At 39.2% G+C, this 18862-nt stretch overlaps 1 protein-coding gene across 4 annotated transcripts in view; it reads left to right on the forward strand.

Moving 5' to 3' along the window:
• Positions 1–18862, forward strand: part of NELL1 (neural EGFL like 1) — a 287360-nt gene that overhangs the window by 205886 nt on the left and 62612 nt on the right. For all 4 annotated transcript variants that reach the window (XM_051622053.1, XM_051622049.1, XM_051622050.1 and 1 more), the window contains one exon: positions 14011–14106. In XM_051622053.1, the coding sequence (XP_051478013.1) occupies positions 14011–14106 (96 nt within the window). The remainder of the gene's footprint in view (positions 1–14010; positions 14107–18862) is intronic.

The raw sequence follows: 18862 nt of genomic DNA on the forward strand, positions 1-18862 counted from the left end.
GATGGTACTTACAGATTGAAAGACTCTTTTCTGAAACTATTTTTGCCACAAAGATTTTATTGGGACCTATTGAAGCTCCTGTAAGCTGCATGGAAGGGCACAATGTGAGGGGGATAAGATTGTGTTTTATAAAACAGGAGCTGCTGTTACTGTATTGCAGAACCCCTCGATATGAGGGATATTGAGAACAGAAACATGCATGTGCAGAAAGTATGTGTTTTCAGAACTGCCTCCCTCTCCTTTTATAGAAGGCAGACACAGCAGGTGGCTGGAAAGCTAAATATTAAAAAAAATCTTACCTGCTTTCATGTCACAACTTATATAGAGAAGAATTTCCACAAATCAGGTCATATAGCTTCAGTGTGTCTGCCAGGGACTGCACAGCAGTACGACTGTTGTGGGGCTGTGGTAGATCCCCAAAGACATTCCTCTCAAAGAACTTTCAAACATATGCACATGATTTTTCCTGACCTTAGTCAGGGAATGTTGTAATTAAATTATGTTTGCTCTTTCTAAAGAGCAAATTATTTTGCTCTTTCCAACATAGAGTGAAGTTGCATTTCTTTGTCAGGACATGATTAAATGGGATCTTAATCCCAGACTTGGGAAGGAGTTTAACCTCTCCCAAGCCAAACACTGGGTGTCATTTTATGGACAGTTTTTTATTTTTATTTTTATTTTTTTTTAAGTTTCTTGCCTACAAACACTCCTGTAAATCTTACGTGCTTTAGGATGCATAGTTAGGACATTTTTTTTGCATAACCATACAAATATTTGTAAGAATATATAGGGTATGTACACAATCAAGTCTGCAAAGAGCAAGCAAAGTTATTTGTTGCTGTTCAGGGAAGCAAGAGGTTATGAGCAAGTAGGAGTGTGTGCTACGACAACAAAAATAAAACCATAGTTTTGCTAGTTCCCCACACAGCATTTGATGGATATGAAGCAGTTTAGTCATGATATCAGGGAACTGATGCATCTGTTAAGAGAAATGCATTCTGTGCACCATAAAGTGAAATGTTACATTGCCAAGCAATGTAGCAAGTATTCCTGTAGTCAATTTTTGCAAACTAAACATTGTAAAATTATATTGTAATAAGGAGTACTGGAAATCTGTTTTGAAAACATATTCCATTAGGAACACACATTGTACTTGATGGAAGGATTACAGCTGCCATTTCTGGTGCTTTATTTTTTCTACATTAAGAATATACTGTGCACAGTTAGCAGACTAAAGCATAAGAAGGATATTTCACATTTATGTTGAACCTTATCGTTCTCAATGAATCTAAAGTACTGAAAAAAAAATCTACACAGCATATGCTCAGTGATGCTACTGAAGTGCTGTAATCAGGTTGTTCAGCAAACAAACACTCTCTAGAATGTTTTGTGTGCATCAGGGAAGGAAATTTTGGCCACACATGCCAACCTTTAAGTACTGCACTTTAGAAAAGGCCCAGCACCTTTAAGGCACGCTCAAGCCAGTTGTGGATACGTTTCATTACTTGGATTTCTTGAAGCACATGACATTGTGTTGGGGCCCATATGGTGAAATGCAGAACCTAGTGACACAGAATCATTGCCATTAAATTTGTGACCACAGTGGTACTGCTCTGTAAGAGGCATCTGAGGATCTATAGCTCAGCTTCCTTTCCCTTCACCATTCCCCTACCTGTCATTACCCAATGAGTTCTCTATAGAAAAAAAGCAGAGAGGGAACAGATGGCAGAAACTTAAGTCAAAGTTGTGCATACTTTCTAGATACTAGCTAAAATGTTTGCATCATTATGTGTCTATGTAAGGACATAAGTCAGCAGAATGGTCTGAAACTGTGACAGAGATGTACTCCTTAGAGTCTTGTAGCTTAAGAATTTAGAGGGTAAATTCTTTGTCACTGTGTAAATTGATCTAGATTTACTAATTGACACTAGCAGAGAGTGTGGCCCCTTGGGTTTCTAAAATGCTCTTGGCTCAGCCAAAGTTTATACACACAAAGATTATATTTGCTTTTCTGCTCTTACTTGCTTTATTAAATTATATTTCTGTAGTTAACCGTGTGCTGAAAAAAATGCCTGGCAGGTTCAGGTTCTTAATGCATCTTCCTCGCTGGGGGGTTGTAAGGCTTAATTGTTCATGATGTGTAAAAGCTTGAGATGAAAGGATTTATGTAAAAGCAACATATTATGATGATTATAAGGCTGATGGTGATGCATATCACACCTGCTGTCACACCAGCTTGAGCTAAAGCAATCTCTGCCTTTAGACTGAAAGTCCTCTGTAATGGTGAGAATAATATTGCTTTTCAGTGTTGCTTTTTTCCCCTATTGAAAAATCTGGTGACGCTCTCAGATAAGTAAAAATATTTAAGTTTATTCTCTTCTGGATGAGTCTTCACTTCAGGATAAAATGTATTTGGTGAGATGATTTTAGGTAAATCCAGATGTTGAGATGAACATGACTTTTGCCACTGGGAAAATGAAAACAATTGCTAAAAATCTACACCAGTTTGAGAAAACTTTGCTTTTGTGGTAGTATTCTGGTTACTGAAGTTAATAGTTATTTGCATTCTCTTTTTAATCTAACAACTGAGAAGTTCAGAAGTGTGGTATGAAGAGTATGAAAGTTATCCAGACCTAAGAGAATCCATTATGTTGTGTGGTACCATTTAGCAATGTGTTTGAATCTGTTTTCCCCCAGCTCTCTAACCCTCCCTTCTTTGTTTTCTTTGCTATTCTTTCTTTCCTTATATAAACTTGATTTGACTGAGACAGAATGCCCTGGAGCATTTCTGATGGGATACAGGGCTTTCATCTCTCGATCGCTTTCCTGGCAGTGTCCTTAGTGAATTCAAGCCTTTATCTGTTAAAGTCTGGAAGGTAAACTAGATTCTGTAAATTGAGATTAACTGTTAATTCTGTTCCTTAAGAGGAGAATGTCCATATCTGCCATGGCATCTTTCTTGATAAAGAGCAAAGGCTGGATGGGTATTGTGGATGAGCTCTGTAAGCTTCACGTACTGAAGTCCTTCCTGTTGTGTGGTTAGAAGACAATTCCCATCCTTCCTCTGTTGGTCAATAGAATGCGATAGTGCTTCGAAAAAGGCATTTTATTTTGGGTGGAGTGTCTTGGCAGAATGAGTGAGCTTTAAAAGATGATGCAAAATCCAATTAGAAGATGTTTTCAGAGATACCACTGTAGCTGTTACTTGCAGCACGTAAGAAGTATAGTATTGTTTTGGGTTAGTGTGGTGGGATTTTGCTGGGGGGGGAGGGCAAAGGGGTGGCTGCTGTGAGAAGCTGCTGGAAGATCCCCTGGCTCCAATTCTGGGCCCACCTCTGGCCAGGGCCAAGCTGATTAGGGAAGCTGGATGAGCCTCTGTGAGTAACATATCCAAGACTGGGGAAAAGGCAACTGCAAAAACCTGCAGGGCAGAGGAGAGAGGGAGGTAGACCAATACTTGAGCAGAGATAGCAAGGGTGGTGAGGAAGGAGGGGGAGGAGATGCCCCAGCAGAGCTGTCCCTGCAGCTCCTGGTGAGTTGGCAGCTGTTCCCCTGCAGCCCGTGGAGGACCATGTGGAGCAGCCCGTGAAAAGATTCACAGTGGGGAAGATGTGGATCTGCAGCCCTGGAGGACCCCAGGCCAGGGGAGGTGGCTGTTCCCGAAGCGGCCGTGGCTCTGCGGGCAGCCTGTGCTGAAGCAGCTCCTGAGGGGCTGCACCTCGGGGGAGGGAGGGTGTCTGAGGGGTTCCTGAAGGTCTCTCTGCTGTGGGAGGGATGTGCGGTGGAGCAGGGGAAGGCAGTGAGGAGTCCTCCCCCTGGGGAGGAAGGGGCAGCAGAATCAATGTGTGATGAACTGATCTTGAACCCCCACTCCTCACCCCCCTGTGCCACTGAGCAGGGAGGCAGGAGTGAAGTAATTTGGGCCCAGGAAGAAGGGAGGGGTTGGGGGAAGGTATTTAAGACTGAGTTTGTTCTCTCTTTCTCCTGTTATGATAAATTAATTTATTTCTTTTTCCTCCCCAAATTGAATGTGTCTGGTTTGTCTGTTATCAAAATTGGGCAGCTAAAACCTCCCTGTCCTTGCCGTGATTCACGAGCTTTTAGTTGGATTTTCTCCTCCTACCCCTTTGGTGGGGGATGAGTGGGTACAGACCTGGTTGTTACAGGCTGGGCCTAAACAGCAGCGAGTATTAAGAGAATGAGAGAGAACACCTACATTTTACTCTGTTTCAAGATACACGGCTTAAGGTCTCTTAATGTCTTTAATGTATTTTTCTTTACATGTCCTTGATCCAGACCAGAAAATTTCTTTGCCATTTTATTTTATTTTCTTCTCCCTCCCAGTAACGTCACCTTGAGACAGTTAAATTCTATCAATAATTCCTTGATTTACTATTGTATCTTCTGTGCAGCTATCAAAACAAGTATTTGTTTGCAGTTCCAATTGTTATGCTTGCAATAAGATAATAGCAACCTTCAACTTATGGCTGCTGAATGTAACGCTATAGAGGCTGTGATTGCACCCAAGCAACATTCTCACTTCCAGCCACAACTAAAAGTATTTTTTAAACTCCTTTAAGATTTCAAAAGATAGTGTTCCTCATTACTGTAAAATCGTGTTTTATCGACATGTTAGACATATTATTGTTATGGCTTCAACGTTCCAATGTTTTTAAGAACACACATGATTATTTGAGGATGTTAGGTGGCTTTTCATTAAGCAGTGTAGAGTAAATCTTTTATACTGTGACAGAATGTTTCTTACAGGTAAATAGGCTTGTGTTTTATTGGTGAAGGTGCTGATCAGAGCTATGGGGTAAAGCACGAAGAATGAATTTAAAGACTAGATACCTGTAACTTCAGAGTAGAATCCAGCTAGTATCATGCTGAATGTATCTATCGACAGTGTTTATATGGACTTGGAAGGCTAAGATCAGACAACAGTAAACCAGACACAGCTGGAAAACTATTTTTATCTTGTTTGAATATTCCATACACTGTAGTAAGGTCAAACAGACCTGAGACTGCATCTACTGTTTATTGAATTCAGGTTTTTTTCAAGGAGTTGAATGGAATTTGAATCAAGGTCTTTTTAACATGGTGATAATAGATAAGACAAGGGAAAATGCTTCTGTTGTGCTTCTGGAACATGTTTCTTTATCCTTAAATTAAGATTGATTATGCATAACTGATTTCTAAAGAAACTGTGAGCCACAGTATCACAGCCAATGTGGAAGCAGGTCAGAAGTTTCACATCCTTTCTTTCTTGCTTTGTAGTGATTGCAGTTTCTAGTAAATTGTCAGATTTGTTTTGATATCTCAACTGAATTTTAAATTAAAATACATAAAATTTGTATTATATTTGTAAAGAAATTTTTACACCCTTTTTTTTTTTTTTAAAGGAGTATAATAAGCACATTGATGTGGTGCAGATAAAACCTGATAATATGTAATTTCTAAAAGTAAATTTCAGTTTGGCTGTAGAGTTTTAACTGTTGAATTGCATTTTGAAAGGTGATGTTCAGCTGATTTGTGGAAGAAGTATTCTGCTCTATTTTGTTATGCTTAGTATTGGGTTACTAGGCAGACAGCTGCTGTTGACTTAAAATGGTTCACCAAAAATATTGAAGAGTCTGGCCTTGAGCAATCAGGGCAGTAAAACGGCAACAAGAATATTTATTTAGCACAGAATCATCTGGGGATGTGAGAGATACTTTCAAAAGTGTAATATATCACAGGGCAAATTTTATTATATTACTTTTGTCTCTTACTGCTTCTGTTGATCCTTTCCATTTAGAAAATTGTCACATATCTGTCCTCAGAGCCATAAAATAAGCTTGACATCAGTAAATGTTTCATATATGTCTTTTTACCAATAAAGCAGAATGGGCAGATTCTGTCCATTCACTATGCTTTCTGAATTAATTTTATAAAATATAGCTTGTTTGTTCATTAGAAAAGATTTTAGATGGCAGTGTATTAATCAAGGTGGATAACTTACACATTCAAAAGTAAGTTCCATTATGGGGGTAATACAAAGAAAATTATTAGTATTTATCCCTGTGATTCATTGCACTAATTTTAAGGAGCTGATGTTTCATTTTTCAAAAAAATCCAGCATCTTCAGGCAAATAGCACTTGAGCTCACCCTGAAAGCACCCAGATGAACAGCCTGCTTCTTGAGTACAAATGGCTACCACTTGATTGCATATCAGTCAAACAAAACACCAAGCACCAAAAGAATTTAACATTGTGTAACAGCAAAGAAAGGGCCCACTGCGAAGAGTTCGGTGCCTTCTGAGAGAGATGCTCAGCCTTCCAAGTTCACCTTAATCTTAATTCTGCAAGTGCTGTATGACAGAGCAGTGGGTACTTGAAAAGATGCACTGCTACATCAGCTCAAATAGCCTTGTCGCAAACTCTACATTATTAGTTCACCACTTTGACAGATAAATACTATATGGTATGCAAATATCTACACACACAAACTCACACACCGTGTGTATGCATGCCTGTGTCAAATATCTTTGACATAATTTCTTTCTGATATATTAATTATTCTTATGCTTTTATAAACCTTCTCTTTATTCTTAGAAACCTTTATATTCTTTATAAACCTTTTATAAACACTTTTCTGGTGTGCTCTTTTTTCCTCTTTACTCTCACTGTGTGTTGCCTTTCAAATGTGAAGGAATTCCTTCATGCTTTTCTGAGTGCTTTGAAAAAAAAAACACAACATCTCTGAACCTTGATTCTGAGTTCATTGATCTTCAGACTTAGCTCTAAGTAGTAGTTTTGTACTCCCAGGATTTGGAATTTTGACTCCACTGGGCAGTCATAATGCTAATTAAGTTTGTAAATTACCTCTTATATGCATAGTCTCTAGAAATATAAATCAGGAATAATAGCTTTACAATCAGCTTTTAGAATACCTGAGATTTATTGACTCTTCCTGAGCTGAACTAACCTTCATACATAACACACATGAAATCTGAAACAGAAATTAGGTTGGTAGCCAGTCATGAGGGTAATGAACTGCCCAGGTAAGGGTTTGTCTTCCAGTCTGAGATGTGTTCACATCCTTCTTGCTAGACTGACCTGTGCTCCCCTGCCTGCTCTGACATATGGGATGAAAAATTTCCAGGATGGTTCTTTTGCCCAAAGTTCCTTCCTGCCAGGTTTGTCCTTCTCTGACTCCAGCCAGCTGTAAAAGGACTCTGGTGGCATTTGGCAGACTTTGTGTTAAATAACTCGCACCCTGTATCCAACGGATGTAGTTCACTGAACCGAGAAGAGTTTTGTAGTTTTATAGATGGATAGCGTCACACTTGAGTACAGAGCAAAGAGCAGAACCTCTGCTGCTCCCCTGTTTTGTTTGTGTGCTTTCTCCTTACCTTCTCAGCTGTCCTCTAAACCCACCTCAGCAGCTGGTATCTCATTATTCTGGTGTTTGGCTTACATAGTTGGATTGTTATCAACTGTGACCTTGTGAGCACTTGGCTGAGTAAATTCAATCAGCTAATGAAATTGTGGTCTTTCCATCAATTGATTATCAAATTGCTTGTATAGTTCCACTAGCCCGTCTCTTTTCCAAAGCTGCACATTTTTGTTTACTCAGGCAGTCTGGGCCTGACTCCTTCCTTGTCTTTCCTGAATGTCCCTCTTTTCACTTGACATACAGTCTGAGTCTGGCCAATTGCCAATGGACTTCACAGTCATTTTACTGACCACCCTCTAGAAAACAAGCATTTCAAAAGTATAAGAGAAGCTAGCAAGATTCTCGGTTAAGCTGCCCAGTGTAGCAGTCCCAGACACCTTCTTTTTTACAAAGTGAACCAAGATGATGTCAAGAGAGGATGGTGCTTGCTGGGGCCATGACCAGGAGGAGCTGTGGTTTGTATTTTGGGTGGGGAACACAGCACAGAGCAGAACACCTGTGGCCAGTACCTGTAAAAGGTGGATTTGCACACCTGTTTATTTTTCTCTAGCACCTTGTGCCAGTACATAATCTTTGAGCGAGTAAAGGTGTCAAGTTTAAGTCTCTTTGGATTCCAGTCTTCTACAAAACTGCACTAGGTGTAAATACGGAGCAGCACTGGCAACATGCCTCCTGCTGTATTTGATCATGAAGTACAGTTCATGTTCTTTGCCGTAGGTATTTAACCCCCAGTGAAGCTGATGCCTGCAGATGAGACCAGCCAGCAGCTGGTGGGATCAATGTGAGCACCTGGTACTTGGGGCCCAAGTGCAGAAAAGCTGCAGGTTACTATATTGCTACTACATGCTAGAAGCTGCTGTCTCGTGTGCTGTCTGAAGGACATGGTCTCACCTTGAGCTGCATTGGAAGTGACACTGCCGAGTAGGCTGATGGTTGCTCTGCACTGCAGTTATCTTGGCAAGCTGTGGAGTATCTTGCTTAGGGAAACAAGTAGGGGCTGGCTTTTATCTGTGACAAACCTAATGTCATGGCAGGAGTAGGTGTGGGTTTGGGCCATAGAAACACATACAGAATACCCTGTTGAACAAAACTCTGTTTTCTCTCTTTAAGAGCTTCTTTGTCATCTGGGGGCAGGAGTTCTTTGTATTTTTAGTATTGCTATATTATTTGCTTTTATACAAGCTATGGTACATTTTATCTTCTTCTGTAATGGTGTTTCTTCTAGTACTCATTTCCCTAATGGAAAGGGAAGATCACGAGGGGGAGAAAATCGGTGAAAGACAGTGGAGGATGCTAGAAGTACCCACTGCTAAGGCACTGTTTTTTGAACCTCTTCTAACTCTTTGTGCTGACAAGCTGAAGAGGTCAGCTGCTTAGTAAATATATTGTGCAGATGTTCTTTAAAAACTGGTGTTTGTTGCTAACTGGTGGCATTGAGATGAAGAAGGAACAGGGATTATCCATTTGATGGAATTCTAGTTAGTTGCTTCTGAGTTAAAGTTCTCTGAATTTGAGAATTTGCTTATTCTCAAATGGGAGAATATGAACTCTAAATAAATGACACGCTTCTATTTTAAATCAGTTTCCTTTTTTGAAAAGAAATGGGCAAATAAGATAAAGAGGAGGCAATACAGTACATTATACCAAAGGTTCCACTACAGTAGGTCATGTTATAAGCCTATGGTAACATTGTAGAGGGTGAGACAGGTAGTTATAAACATGGATTATGCTGTACCAGGGCAACATCTAGAAATCAGCCTATTAAAAGGTGCATTTAATAAATGTGTCTGAGCATATGAAGTTTATAAAATATTAATGCAACAGCAATATTAACATTGTGATGTTTTATTATAAATTGATAGAAAGTTTATTTTTTGTGTCTACGAAGAAATAGTATTTAATAGATATAATTCTGGAAGAAAAGTGACTTGTTTCTCTTTATGGTCGGGTGACTGTCCTTTGAATTTGTAGGATAATTATTGGGGTTTTACTTTATGATCTTCTCATAAAAATATTTTAATTTTTCAATGAATACTAATATTTCAATTAGTTTTTGTAATACTTACTGTATTAGACTTGGAAATAAGAGAGATTTGCTCAACATGAGGGTTCCAAGCTGCAGTACCTGCTTTCTTATAGTAGCACAGTGATGTCTTCTACTGTGCTATCTTAAAAAAATTTAGAATAATCAAGGCAATTCTTTCTGCTCTGTAGGAAATGAAGCTGGAACCCAAACTGTCCAGCTTCCCCTGAGTCTTGTAAGCAGAGGGGCTAAAAAGAGAGTGTGATCTTCAGGACCAGGCAGTACCAAATATTTGAAGTTACTGTTGGCATCCCTCCTTCACACAGGCTCTCGTGTGCATTATGGTCTAGGGAGGAATAAAAGGAATTTGCAAAAATGTCAGTCAGATTCCACACCCTCGCTTCAAAGAGGCTCTAACTGCTAACTTCTTTTCCATCCTGGGGATGGCCGTAATAGTCTCAATGGGACAGGAGATGATTCTATTTAGCTGGGCAGGAGAGAAGAAACCTGTACCTCATAGGTCTGTGGGCAGTGGGTTTGCATCTTGAGGATGTTCAGGAGCCTAGTGCCAAGTCAGTGAGTGATTTCGTGCTGCTCTTTGTGGAGCTCTGCAGTGAGGCTCTCCTGTCCCTGCAATGTTACCACAAAAATGACAAATCAGTAGACTTATCATTTTGGCTGTTTCCATTCTCTGCAGCCCTATCATCAAGGAGGACGTAGATGAAAAAGAAAACTCTTCCTCTGCAGAGAAATTATGTCTATTTAGGAAAGGTCTTTATACGATAAAGGCTTTTACTTTGGAGGAAGAAATCTGTTAGCATTACAAAGGTCTGTTCGCTTTGGCAGAAGCTTCCTGAAATCAATAGATTGTTTCTTTTACATACAGAATACTGAATGAGACTCTTAACGATGGAGGCTTATCCTCCTAGACTTTACCCTAATGGCATCTTCACTTAATTTTCCTGATAAAGCCTCTATTGTGAATTCAGTAACCATTCTCCTTTTTAACCAGTCTGCCAGCCTGCAAACAATTTCAGAGACAGGATCTATTTATGGGAATACATTAGCAAAATAGAATCCAACCGCGATTTATCTTTCTTGTGTTAACTTTCTCTGAGTAGGATGGAGTCTGGAATCAAGGTTTGTAACTGCTGGTTCTGGGGTACTGGTGGGTCCCTAGTCTCTCCCCCCCCTCTCATCCCCAAATAGAGTTTGGATTTTTGAAGGCTATAAACAGCCCATAAGACACATAACAAAGCATAAGCACCGGTGCAGGTAGTTTCATGAAAGCATGGACGCTCCAGCTGATTTCCTATACTGCTCCCTGTTGGGTCCTCTTATCCATAAGGCATAGGTACAGAAGCGATGTAAAGATTTTCCTTAATTAATCTTTTCTGTTAAGGGTGTAAAGGAAAAAATCTCATTGTTGGAAATGAAGGAGTTTTGATGAAATGTTCTAAAAGGCTTCAGCCAGCGGCTGAACTATTAGAGAAAATTGTTCAAATAAGTGAAGTTGGGTAAAATTGCTAGCAATTGAAACTGAGTTGCTATTATTAGAGGTATTGAGCGTTCTTAAAGTTCAGACTGGTGCTATCAGTAATGCATATAATCCTGTGAGCTCTTTTTCTAGCAGTTAAGGAAAGTAGCCTTTAGACAAACATTTTGATTTTGTAGCTACATTCTGAGATTTGTGGGTTTGATGTTCCCACTTCCTGCAAGCCTACAGTGCAAGAATTATTAGAGGGTTTGGAAGAACCATCTGGGGAACAGCAGGATAGTTCTGGCACTCTTCCTTGGGGTTTTTTTTCTTGCATAAAAATATAAGAATGAACCAAATCCATCAAAGCCTGAGCAACAAAGACAAGGACACTTACTGTGTATTTCAGAGGACCTTTCAGCTTGTGCAAAAATTGAAAGGGAGAGTTGAATTCTTGCCTTCTGTGGCCATTGCTCAGCTTCTTCCCCAACTGCATCCTCCCTCTGACATCCATATAACAACCTGGTGCCTGGGTAACTCCTCATGTACCAGACAGTGCAGGAACCTGTATTAGAGCAACTTCCTGGGGTGTCACTCTGCAGATACTGGTGTTTTTCAGTTGCTAAGCTGTGACACTTATAGGATAGGGACATTTCAAAAAGCTCAACAAGTAAGAGCTGGCACATTTGGATAGTCATACAGGAGGCATATTTTGATGTGTATATATAGAAAGGAGTAGAAGGATAGAGAGAGTTTTGGTCCATGGCAGGCATTCTGGTCTTTATCTCCCAGATGTGAATGGCATGCTTGGGTGTGTCTGTAGGTGTCAAGACCTGCTGCTGCACTGCTGTAACACAATTTTTGCACCTGTGGGAAAATCTGTTACATGACCAGCCCTGTGTCATAAGCCTTTCTCTGATAGTAATCTTAAAAGAGAACAGAAGAAAACACTACATTACTGAGCAGACTGAGGGAATATGATTTATTTGAAGGATCACATATTTCACATTAGTAACTTGACAGTATCTGTTATGGTGGCAAAGACTCTGTGAGAGCTCTAACTGAAGCCTTTTCACCTGCCTGTCCCCATCAGCTCGGCTGAATTTCAATGGACACTCACATTTGCTGTAGACTAAACATTTTTAAATTTTTATGCCCTTTGTGACTTCCTTTAAGACCCCAGTGTAGTTCTTTGCCAGTGCAATGTAGCACATATTGCTGACGAACTATTTACTTTTTGTCATTATTTTTCTTCTTTTTCCCTAGATAACTGCTCTGCCATAAATTCTAGTTCTTTCAATGTCATGCAGAAATGTATTACTGCTTCACAAAAGTCTCTGCTTACTCACAACTTCAAACTAGAAAAAATATAGATGGAGACCTTAACTGGTACCTTCTCTAACAATGCTGAGACTAGAAATGAGCAAACATTCTTTCAAGGGCTATAGAGAGAGAATCTTTGGAGTCTCGTTGTGTTTTTCGTGTTTCCCAGCTGTATTTTGTGGTAGCGCTTTCAGGTTTCTGCACAGTTATACTTTTCTACAAATATTTATATGCAAAAAAGCACAAGATGCTACTCTTAAATCCTATTTCTCTTTTTCCCATACACTAGAAACTGACTGGTTTCAAAATAGTTCAGAAGATCCGCATGTGGAGTGTGTGCATTGGTGAGCAGGAAGTGTTACTGGGCAGGAACCATGTTTCTCCACACAACTACCTTATATAGCAGTCATAGGAGCACTTAATGAGGTTCTACCACCATCTTCTGTAAACCACTTTAGTGTTCTGCTCCCCATGTTATCCTCCATAAAACAGTGTGACGTGCTACAAATTACATATTTAGACTAAGGCAGATCTGTCTATTGATTCAGTCAAGAGATGGGATTATGTCCTTTTTTTTGGCTCCAAGTGGTTAACAATTGCAAAAGATTCTTTTTAATGCTTAGAAGTTTATTCACTTTATTTTTCGTTTTAGTGCATTGAAAATAAATCTTAAACATTTCCTCTGTTATCTAGCACTTCAAGCCTTTTCATCGCATTTGTAAGATCTCTTTGCCAACACTCCATCTGTGATTTTAGCTTGCAGGAAGCACTTTGCAATTCTGTTATTAGCTTAGATGCAGAGAGCTGCTGTTTAAATATTAATTGTAGCTTCCCTCATAAGTGCAGTCAAACCCTCAGAGTAACTTGGGAACTTCAATAAATCTCCAAGAGAGGGTGGGGAGTCTCTTGTGGGTAGTGCCTGTTTTTAATCTTAGCAAAGGCCTTATTGAGTTAACAGTGCAAACCAGATCGTGTCCTGATGCTTGCAGTTCCCTTTTCTCTTCTTACCTCAGTCCCCCTCCAAGCAGAAGACCCCCCACCATATTAAACTGCAAGCATACTTTTTTGCAAAGTTAGTGGACTTCCTGTTAAACCTTCCTCCTAAACAGTGCTCAAAAGAAAAGATACGAGACCCAGCATTTGTTTCAAATCGTAGTTGTTTGACAGATGCACTTTTAAAGTACTCATGGATTGGTCTGTCAAGAACCACATCTCAGTAGAGGCACTAACTTGTGATTGAGACCTTCTTCTCTGTTTTCAGCTAGAAGCCTATTTAATTTCTCAATTACAAAAATATATACTTTACCCTTAAAAATAAAAAAATAGGAAAATGTGTTCACAGACATTCCAGTTAAGTGTATGTGATAGAAGTGAGAAACAAAGTAGTTAACAGCATCTGACCAGCTTGTTTTCTGTGGATCACCAGAGCATTGTATTCGTAATGCTCATAGTAGGTGTAATTGACAGAAGATCAGCCCCATTAAAATTGTACGTTGTATTTTTCCCTCTCTTCTTCCAGATGGTTATTCATCTTTTATTGGTGAGGTCGTTTGCCTATGGTGTCATCTGAGGTTCTTCCTCACATTGTTTAAGTGAGTTACTTCTCTTTGAGTTTGCAGGTGGACTGATTTATAATATGTTTATTTCTGTTAATTGCTTAGAATGTGGAAGTTTTTCTTAGTATCTTGCATATGTATAAAACATTAAATAAACAAACTTGTACCCACATATTCTTTTTTTATTCTTCAGCATTCTGTGAAGAGGGGTGCAGATATGGTGGAACTTGTGTAGCCCCTAACAAATGTGTCTGCCCGTCTGGATTCACAGGAAGTCATTGTGAGAAAGGTAAAGCTGACTTAAACACACCTTCTTCTTTGGCAATGAGAAATATGATATATGCTGAATTAAGACAGATTTGTTTTCCATTCATTCATCCTACTTGATATTTTCTCTTCATTGATAAGATGACTCTTCCATAGCTGCCTTTTCCTAACTGAAAATTAGTCTTTAATTAAACATGGAAAGTTTTAGACACAGAGATGTATCTACTTTTGCTTTCAGTGGGCAATTTTAGTTAATTAGAGAGACAGCAAGTGAAAAATTACTGCTCCACCATTTTCCTGTGATTCAAGCTGAAGGTCCTCTTCTGCTTTTTCTGAATCTGCTGTGCAAATTAGACCAGAATTTGGATGCTTGCTTGTCACTGAATGTTATTGACTTCTTAAGATTTCATTTGTTTCTAAGACACTGAGGCCACCAATTTTCATAGAATCACAGAAGTATCTTACTAGTGATTATTTGATTTTTTGCATTTTCCCAGATTTTTTTGCATTTCAGGAGTTGCTTCTGACAGCCTCACAGGCCCATCTTTGTGTCTGTTTCACAAAGATTTGGTTCTTTGTTTACCTTAAATGAGAAGGAAGGTGTCTTACACAATTCCTTGTAGGACTCTCATTAGTCTCTTAGACAGCAGACTTGGGATTTTATTTTGGTTGATATTTATTGAGGATGTATTTCACTTAAATAATGTAATGATAGAGTTGGGTTGTTTTTTTTTTTTTGCATTGCAAGTTTTTTAAGAAATCTTTTGCACTTGCCTTTACTGGAGGAAATAAAGTGGATTGTTAACACGGATTGCATGGTGCTAGTATGGATTAGATTATAATTTATGAGGTTTTAAGGAAAAAAAAAGGAAAAGTTACCCAAGAAGTAACTGTTAAAAGATAAGTTAAATCACTGGAACCACTTGCTACCCAGAGATTGGTCAGTAATTTGTGTGTAGCAGTGTCTGCTTAATACACAGATATTCTACTATAATACAAAGTAATTTCAGCCCAGTTGTCACCAAATCTGCTTCAAGCACCTTCTGAAAACTGCGAAAGCTTTTTATGGATGTACTCAAATCACTGCATACCGAAAACCCATAGTTTATAGCTGTCAGCATTGTTTTTAATTATTTGGGAATGAAAGAGGATGTTAATATTTTCATATAATCTTGAATAAATTTGAGTACTGTCATGTAGAGTTTGCTACTTCCTCTCCAAAATGTCCATTATTCAGAGGAAACAATACTTTCACAGTGTTGCAGGATACCAGAGATGTGTCCTGTGTATGTGAAATATGATACTGCAAAACCAGTACCTGCATTGTCCAAAGGTGCTTTGCCTGCCCAGGGAGCCCAGGGCTTTAAGGCAGCTTTTGGCTCAACTGGCTGTGTTTCTTGCACCCATGAATCTTAAAACTATCTTTTTTCTTATAGCTGTGAAGCAACTTCTATAACCAGAACAGAATCTCTAAACTGTTGAAGTGGCGGTTTAAAACTGATAAATGAATGACATAACCATTCTTGGCTCCTATGTTTTTCATGTCTTTTCTATTGTTTGATCTAAAAGATGAGTTAGCACACCAAGGAAAGGAAACATGGCAGGCATGGTGCTCTCATTATATCAAGAAATTTAGAGGTAGCTGTCAGAAGGAGCTAGCTTCTGCGTATAAAATCTATATGACTCGAACCAGAAGGAAGTTTATTTTTGTCCTTGGAAACGTATAGGTTTTACTGGCGTGCTGCGAGTCAAGCTCATGGTGGTAACTTTGATAAATCTAATGTGCAAACTGATTTGAGAATAAATAGGGCTTTGCATATGAGAAGCTGTCACATTTTAATTGTGTTATGGGGATTGAAAACTTCAGCAGATATACCTTATGTCATATGCCTGTTTCAGTGGCTAAGCTCGTATCAGGCCTATGTGAGAACAGCTTCAGCCATCTGAAGGTCCATGTCCTGGAAAAACTAAATGTTCTGAGCAGAAAGGTGATGAAACACCTTTGAGGCAGGCTTCCCTTTGCTTACGTGCTTACTCCTCAAAGATGTACTGCTGTCAGGAAGAGGAGGCAGTTCAGTAAAGACCTCCTTCATAGTCTCACTGCAGTTTGTGCAGTGTTTTTAGAGGACGTTTGAAGTATTCAAAAAACATGCTTGTTCTGTTTGTTTATTTTTTTTTTTCTGTTGTCTATAATGTTAGAAATAAGCACCGTGTTATATTTAACATATGGCAGCACTCCCTCAATCTTTATTACATAGACTGAAGAGAGTGAAATGGTGGGACATCACTTTAAATCAAAGCTTAAATGTTCCTGGTAAGATCTCGTCTGATGGAAGCTCGTGGTGAACTGATGCATTTCTGAGGTAAAATGATGTGTTTTGGTAAGGTATTCTCTTCGCCACAGTGCATTTAAAAATGTCCTTCAAACCGACAACCCAGCAATGCCTTATACATTATTTGTGAGCTGAAAGGACTCGTCACTGGCTAACATTGACTTTGACATCATTTAAAGGGTAAAATGAACCAGTAATTAGACGTGTTGTTGGAAGGCAGGTGCGTTTACTTCTGAATAGGAATCACATGTTACTCATCATTTCTGACTGCCTGGCTGAAATGATATCAGGTTAATTAAAATTTCAGAGGTATTTGAGAAGGGTAGGATTTATATGCTGGTAATTTACTCAGGTGAAATTAAAATACACATTTAAGGCTTATGTACAAATACATAATTCAACATGCTGTTAACAAGAATTACCTCTTGCCAGTTGCTTTGCTGGAAATGAGGAATCATCACAACAGTTGTGAGGCTGCCTTTTCTTTTTGAAGGTGAACTGCAGATTGATATCCAGAGATGCTGTCAAGTAATTCCTCCTCCAATCCATTCTTTGTTATGCTGTGCTTGGTGCTTCTTACGCAATTTTTGTGATTTTTCTATTTAAGATCTGATTCTATCTTCTAATCTGTTTGTTTTGTATTTAGCTGGCCAGGGCTGAAATCAGTGATCTCTGTGATCATTACCATTTGTGGTCATACTTAACACAGTTGTGATACCTGTGCTAGAAGTTTTTATATTAGAATTTTTGCTGATGTTGCTGTATGGTCCTGGCACGTAGGTGCCCAATGGCTAAGCTGGACATAAGAATCTTTAACTGTATGTAACAGTGTTGGCTTAAGCCCAGGCCCATCCTTGGCAGGGTTTCCTGTTAAAGGCTTCTGAGTGACATTCTGGTGTGCAGAGAAGAATGCAAGCACGGTACTCTGTGGGAGTTGTTGGCAGCGTGGATTCAAATGCCCTAATTTTCCATCCAGCGATGTTTTCTCCATCTCATATTTTTGCAACATTAAAATCATCCCATCGTACCTTGAGCTGCTTTTCTCTGTAGATGAGCTGCAGGTCAGTGGAGTTTTAATGCTGTTTTTTTAGGCAGGGTTCACCATCATTCTGTGTTTGTGGAGTTAGTCACTAGTGCCACTGATTAATATGTGAGGATGAGACAGGCAGGACAATCTGTGATATCAAAGGCAGAAGTAAACAGATGGTTGAGTGCCTAGAAATTGCAGGTGTTCCTTGAACACCTGTGAGAGATGGTAGAGTCCTGCATGTGCGCCTAAGAAATACACACCAACTTCTGTACAGCTCTGGGATGGTCACCAGTGGTGGCAGAAGTTTCAGCCAAAGGAGTTAGTGATAGTATCTGTCTGTACCATGTTACAACTTTAGCAATGAACAAGAAACAGCAGAAAGGTTTAAAGCAGTGGGTTCCCATCTAGGGGCATGTCAAGGAAAGTGCAGTATTTTTCCAAAAGCTGCAGGAAGGCTTTTGGCAGTGGTGGACCATAGCCTTCAAAAGGAATTCAAAACAATTGCACCAAATCTTTGCTTCTCTGGCTCATGAAACCTACCATCTGAGCTGGTACACAATGATTGGAGAAAGTGATTCTGGTAGATTAGAAGGATGTGGCACAGGCTCAGAGAGGTAAATACTTTTATGGTAGCTACATGTGCATTCGTAATCTTTGTAAAGCACCAGAGAACAGTTTTGTCACAGAATGACAGAATTCTGCCAAAGAATTGCCTGCAGACTGCAAACAGTCAGAAGGTAAGACATGGCAGCAAAGCATCGGGATCTGATAATTATTGGGTTTATTCTTTGTGTTGTTTTGGACTGTCTAAACAAAAGATTGTCTGATAGTGGGGTTAGAGGTCTTGTTTTCTGTATGTGCCATAGCCAAGAAATGTGCTTTGAATTCCAATAACTATATTGTGAGTGAAAAAAACCCTCAATATTTGCAATATAGCATTAGTTACATATGGGTTCTTCAGTGTAGTCATAGATTTCACAGGTTAGCAATCAAATTATGCTATGCTTACATCTGGAAATTGGATATGCCATGTGGACATCATGAAAATGAGGAAGTCTTTAGCTGATTTGTTTCAAAATAATTGGCAGAATCTGGAATTGTTGCTGCATGCTACTTTGTGTACTCCTCTCTTAAATTACTTCTGGATTGTATTGTCTTCTGCAGTCCTTCACGTGCCACTCCCTACAGTCTTATTTGTTTGGACCCTGGAGATAGAAAAAAAAGTCAGAACTATATTTCTTTGATTCTTGAGCTGGATCAATCTTTGTGTGTAGCTATCAAAGACATTTCAGTTGAGGAACCAACTTGAAAAAGCCAGCAAACAAAATCCAAAGCAAAGCAGAGAGATTTCAGTGAGTATGATAAGCTAAATGTCAAAACTCCCTACCTTTCTCTATCTATCATCTTTTGTAAAA

Source organism: Apus apus, chromosome 5 (assembly GCF_020740795.1).
Source record: "Apus apus isolate bApuApu2 chromosome 5, bApuApu2.pri.cur, whole genome shotgun sequence".
NCBI classification, from domain to species: Eukaryota; Metazoa; Chordata; class Aves; order Apodiformes; family Apodidae; genus Apus; species Apus apus.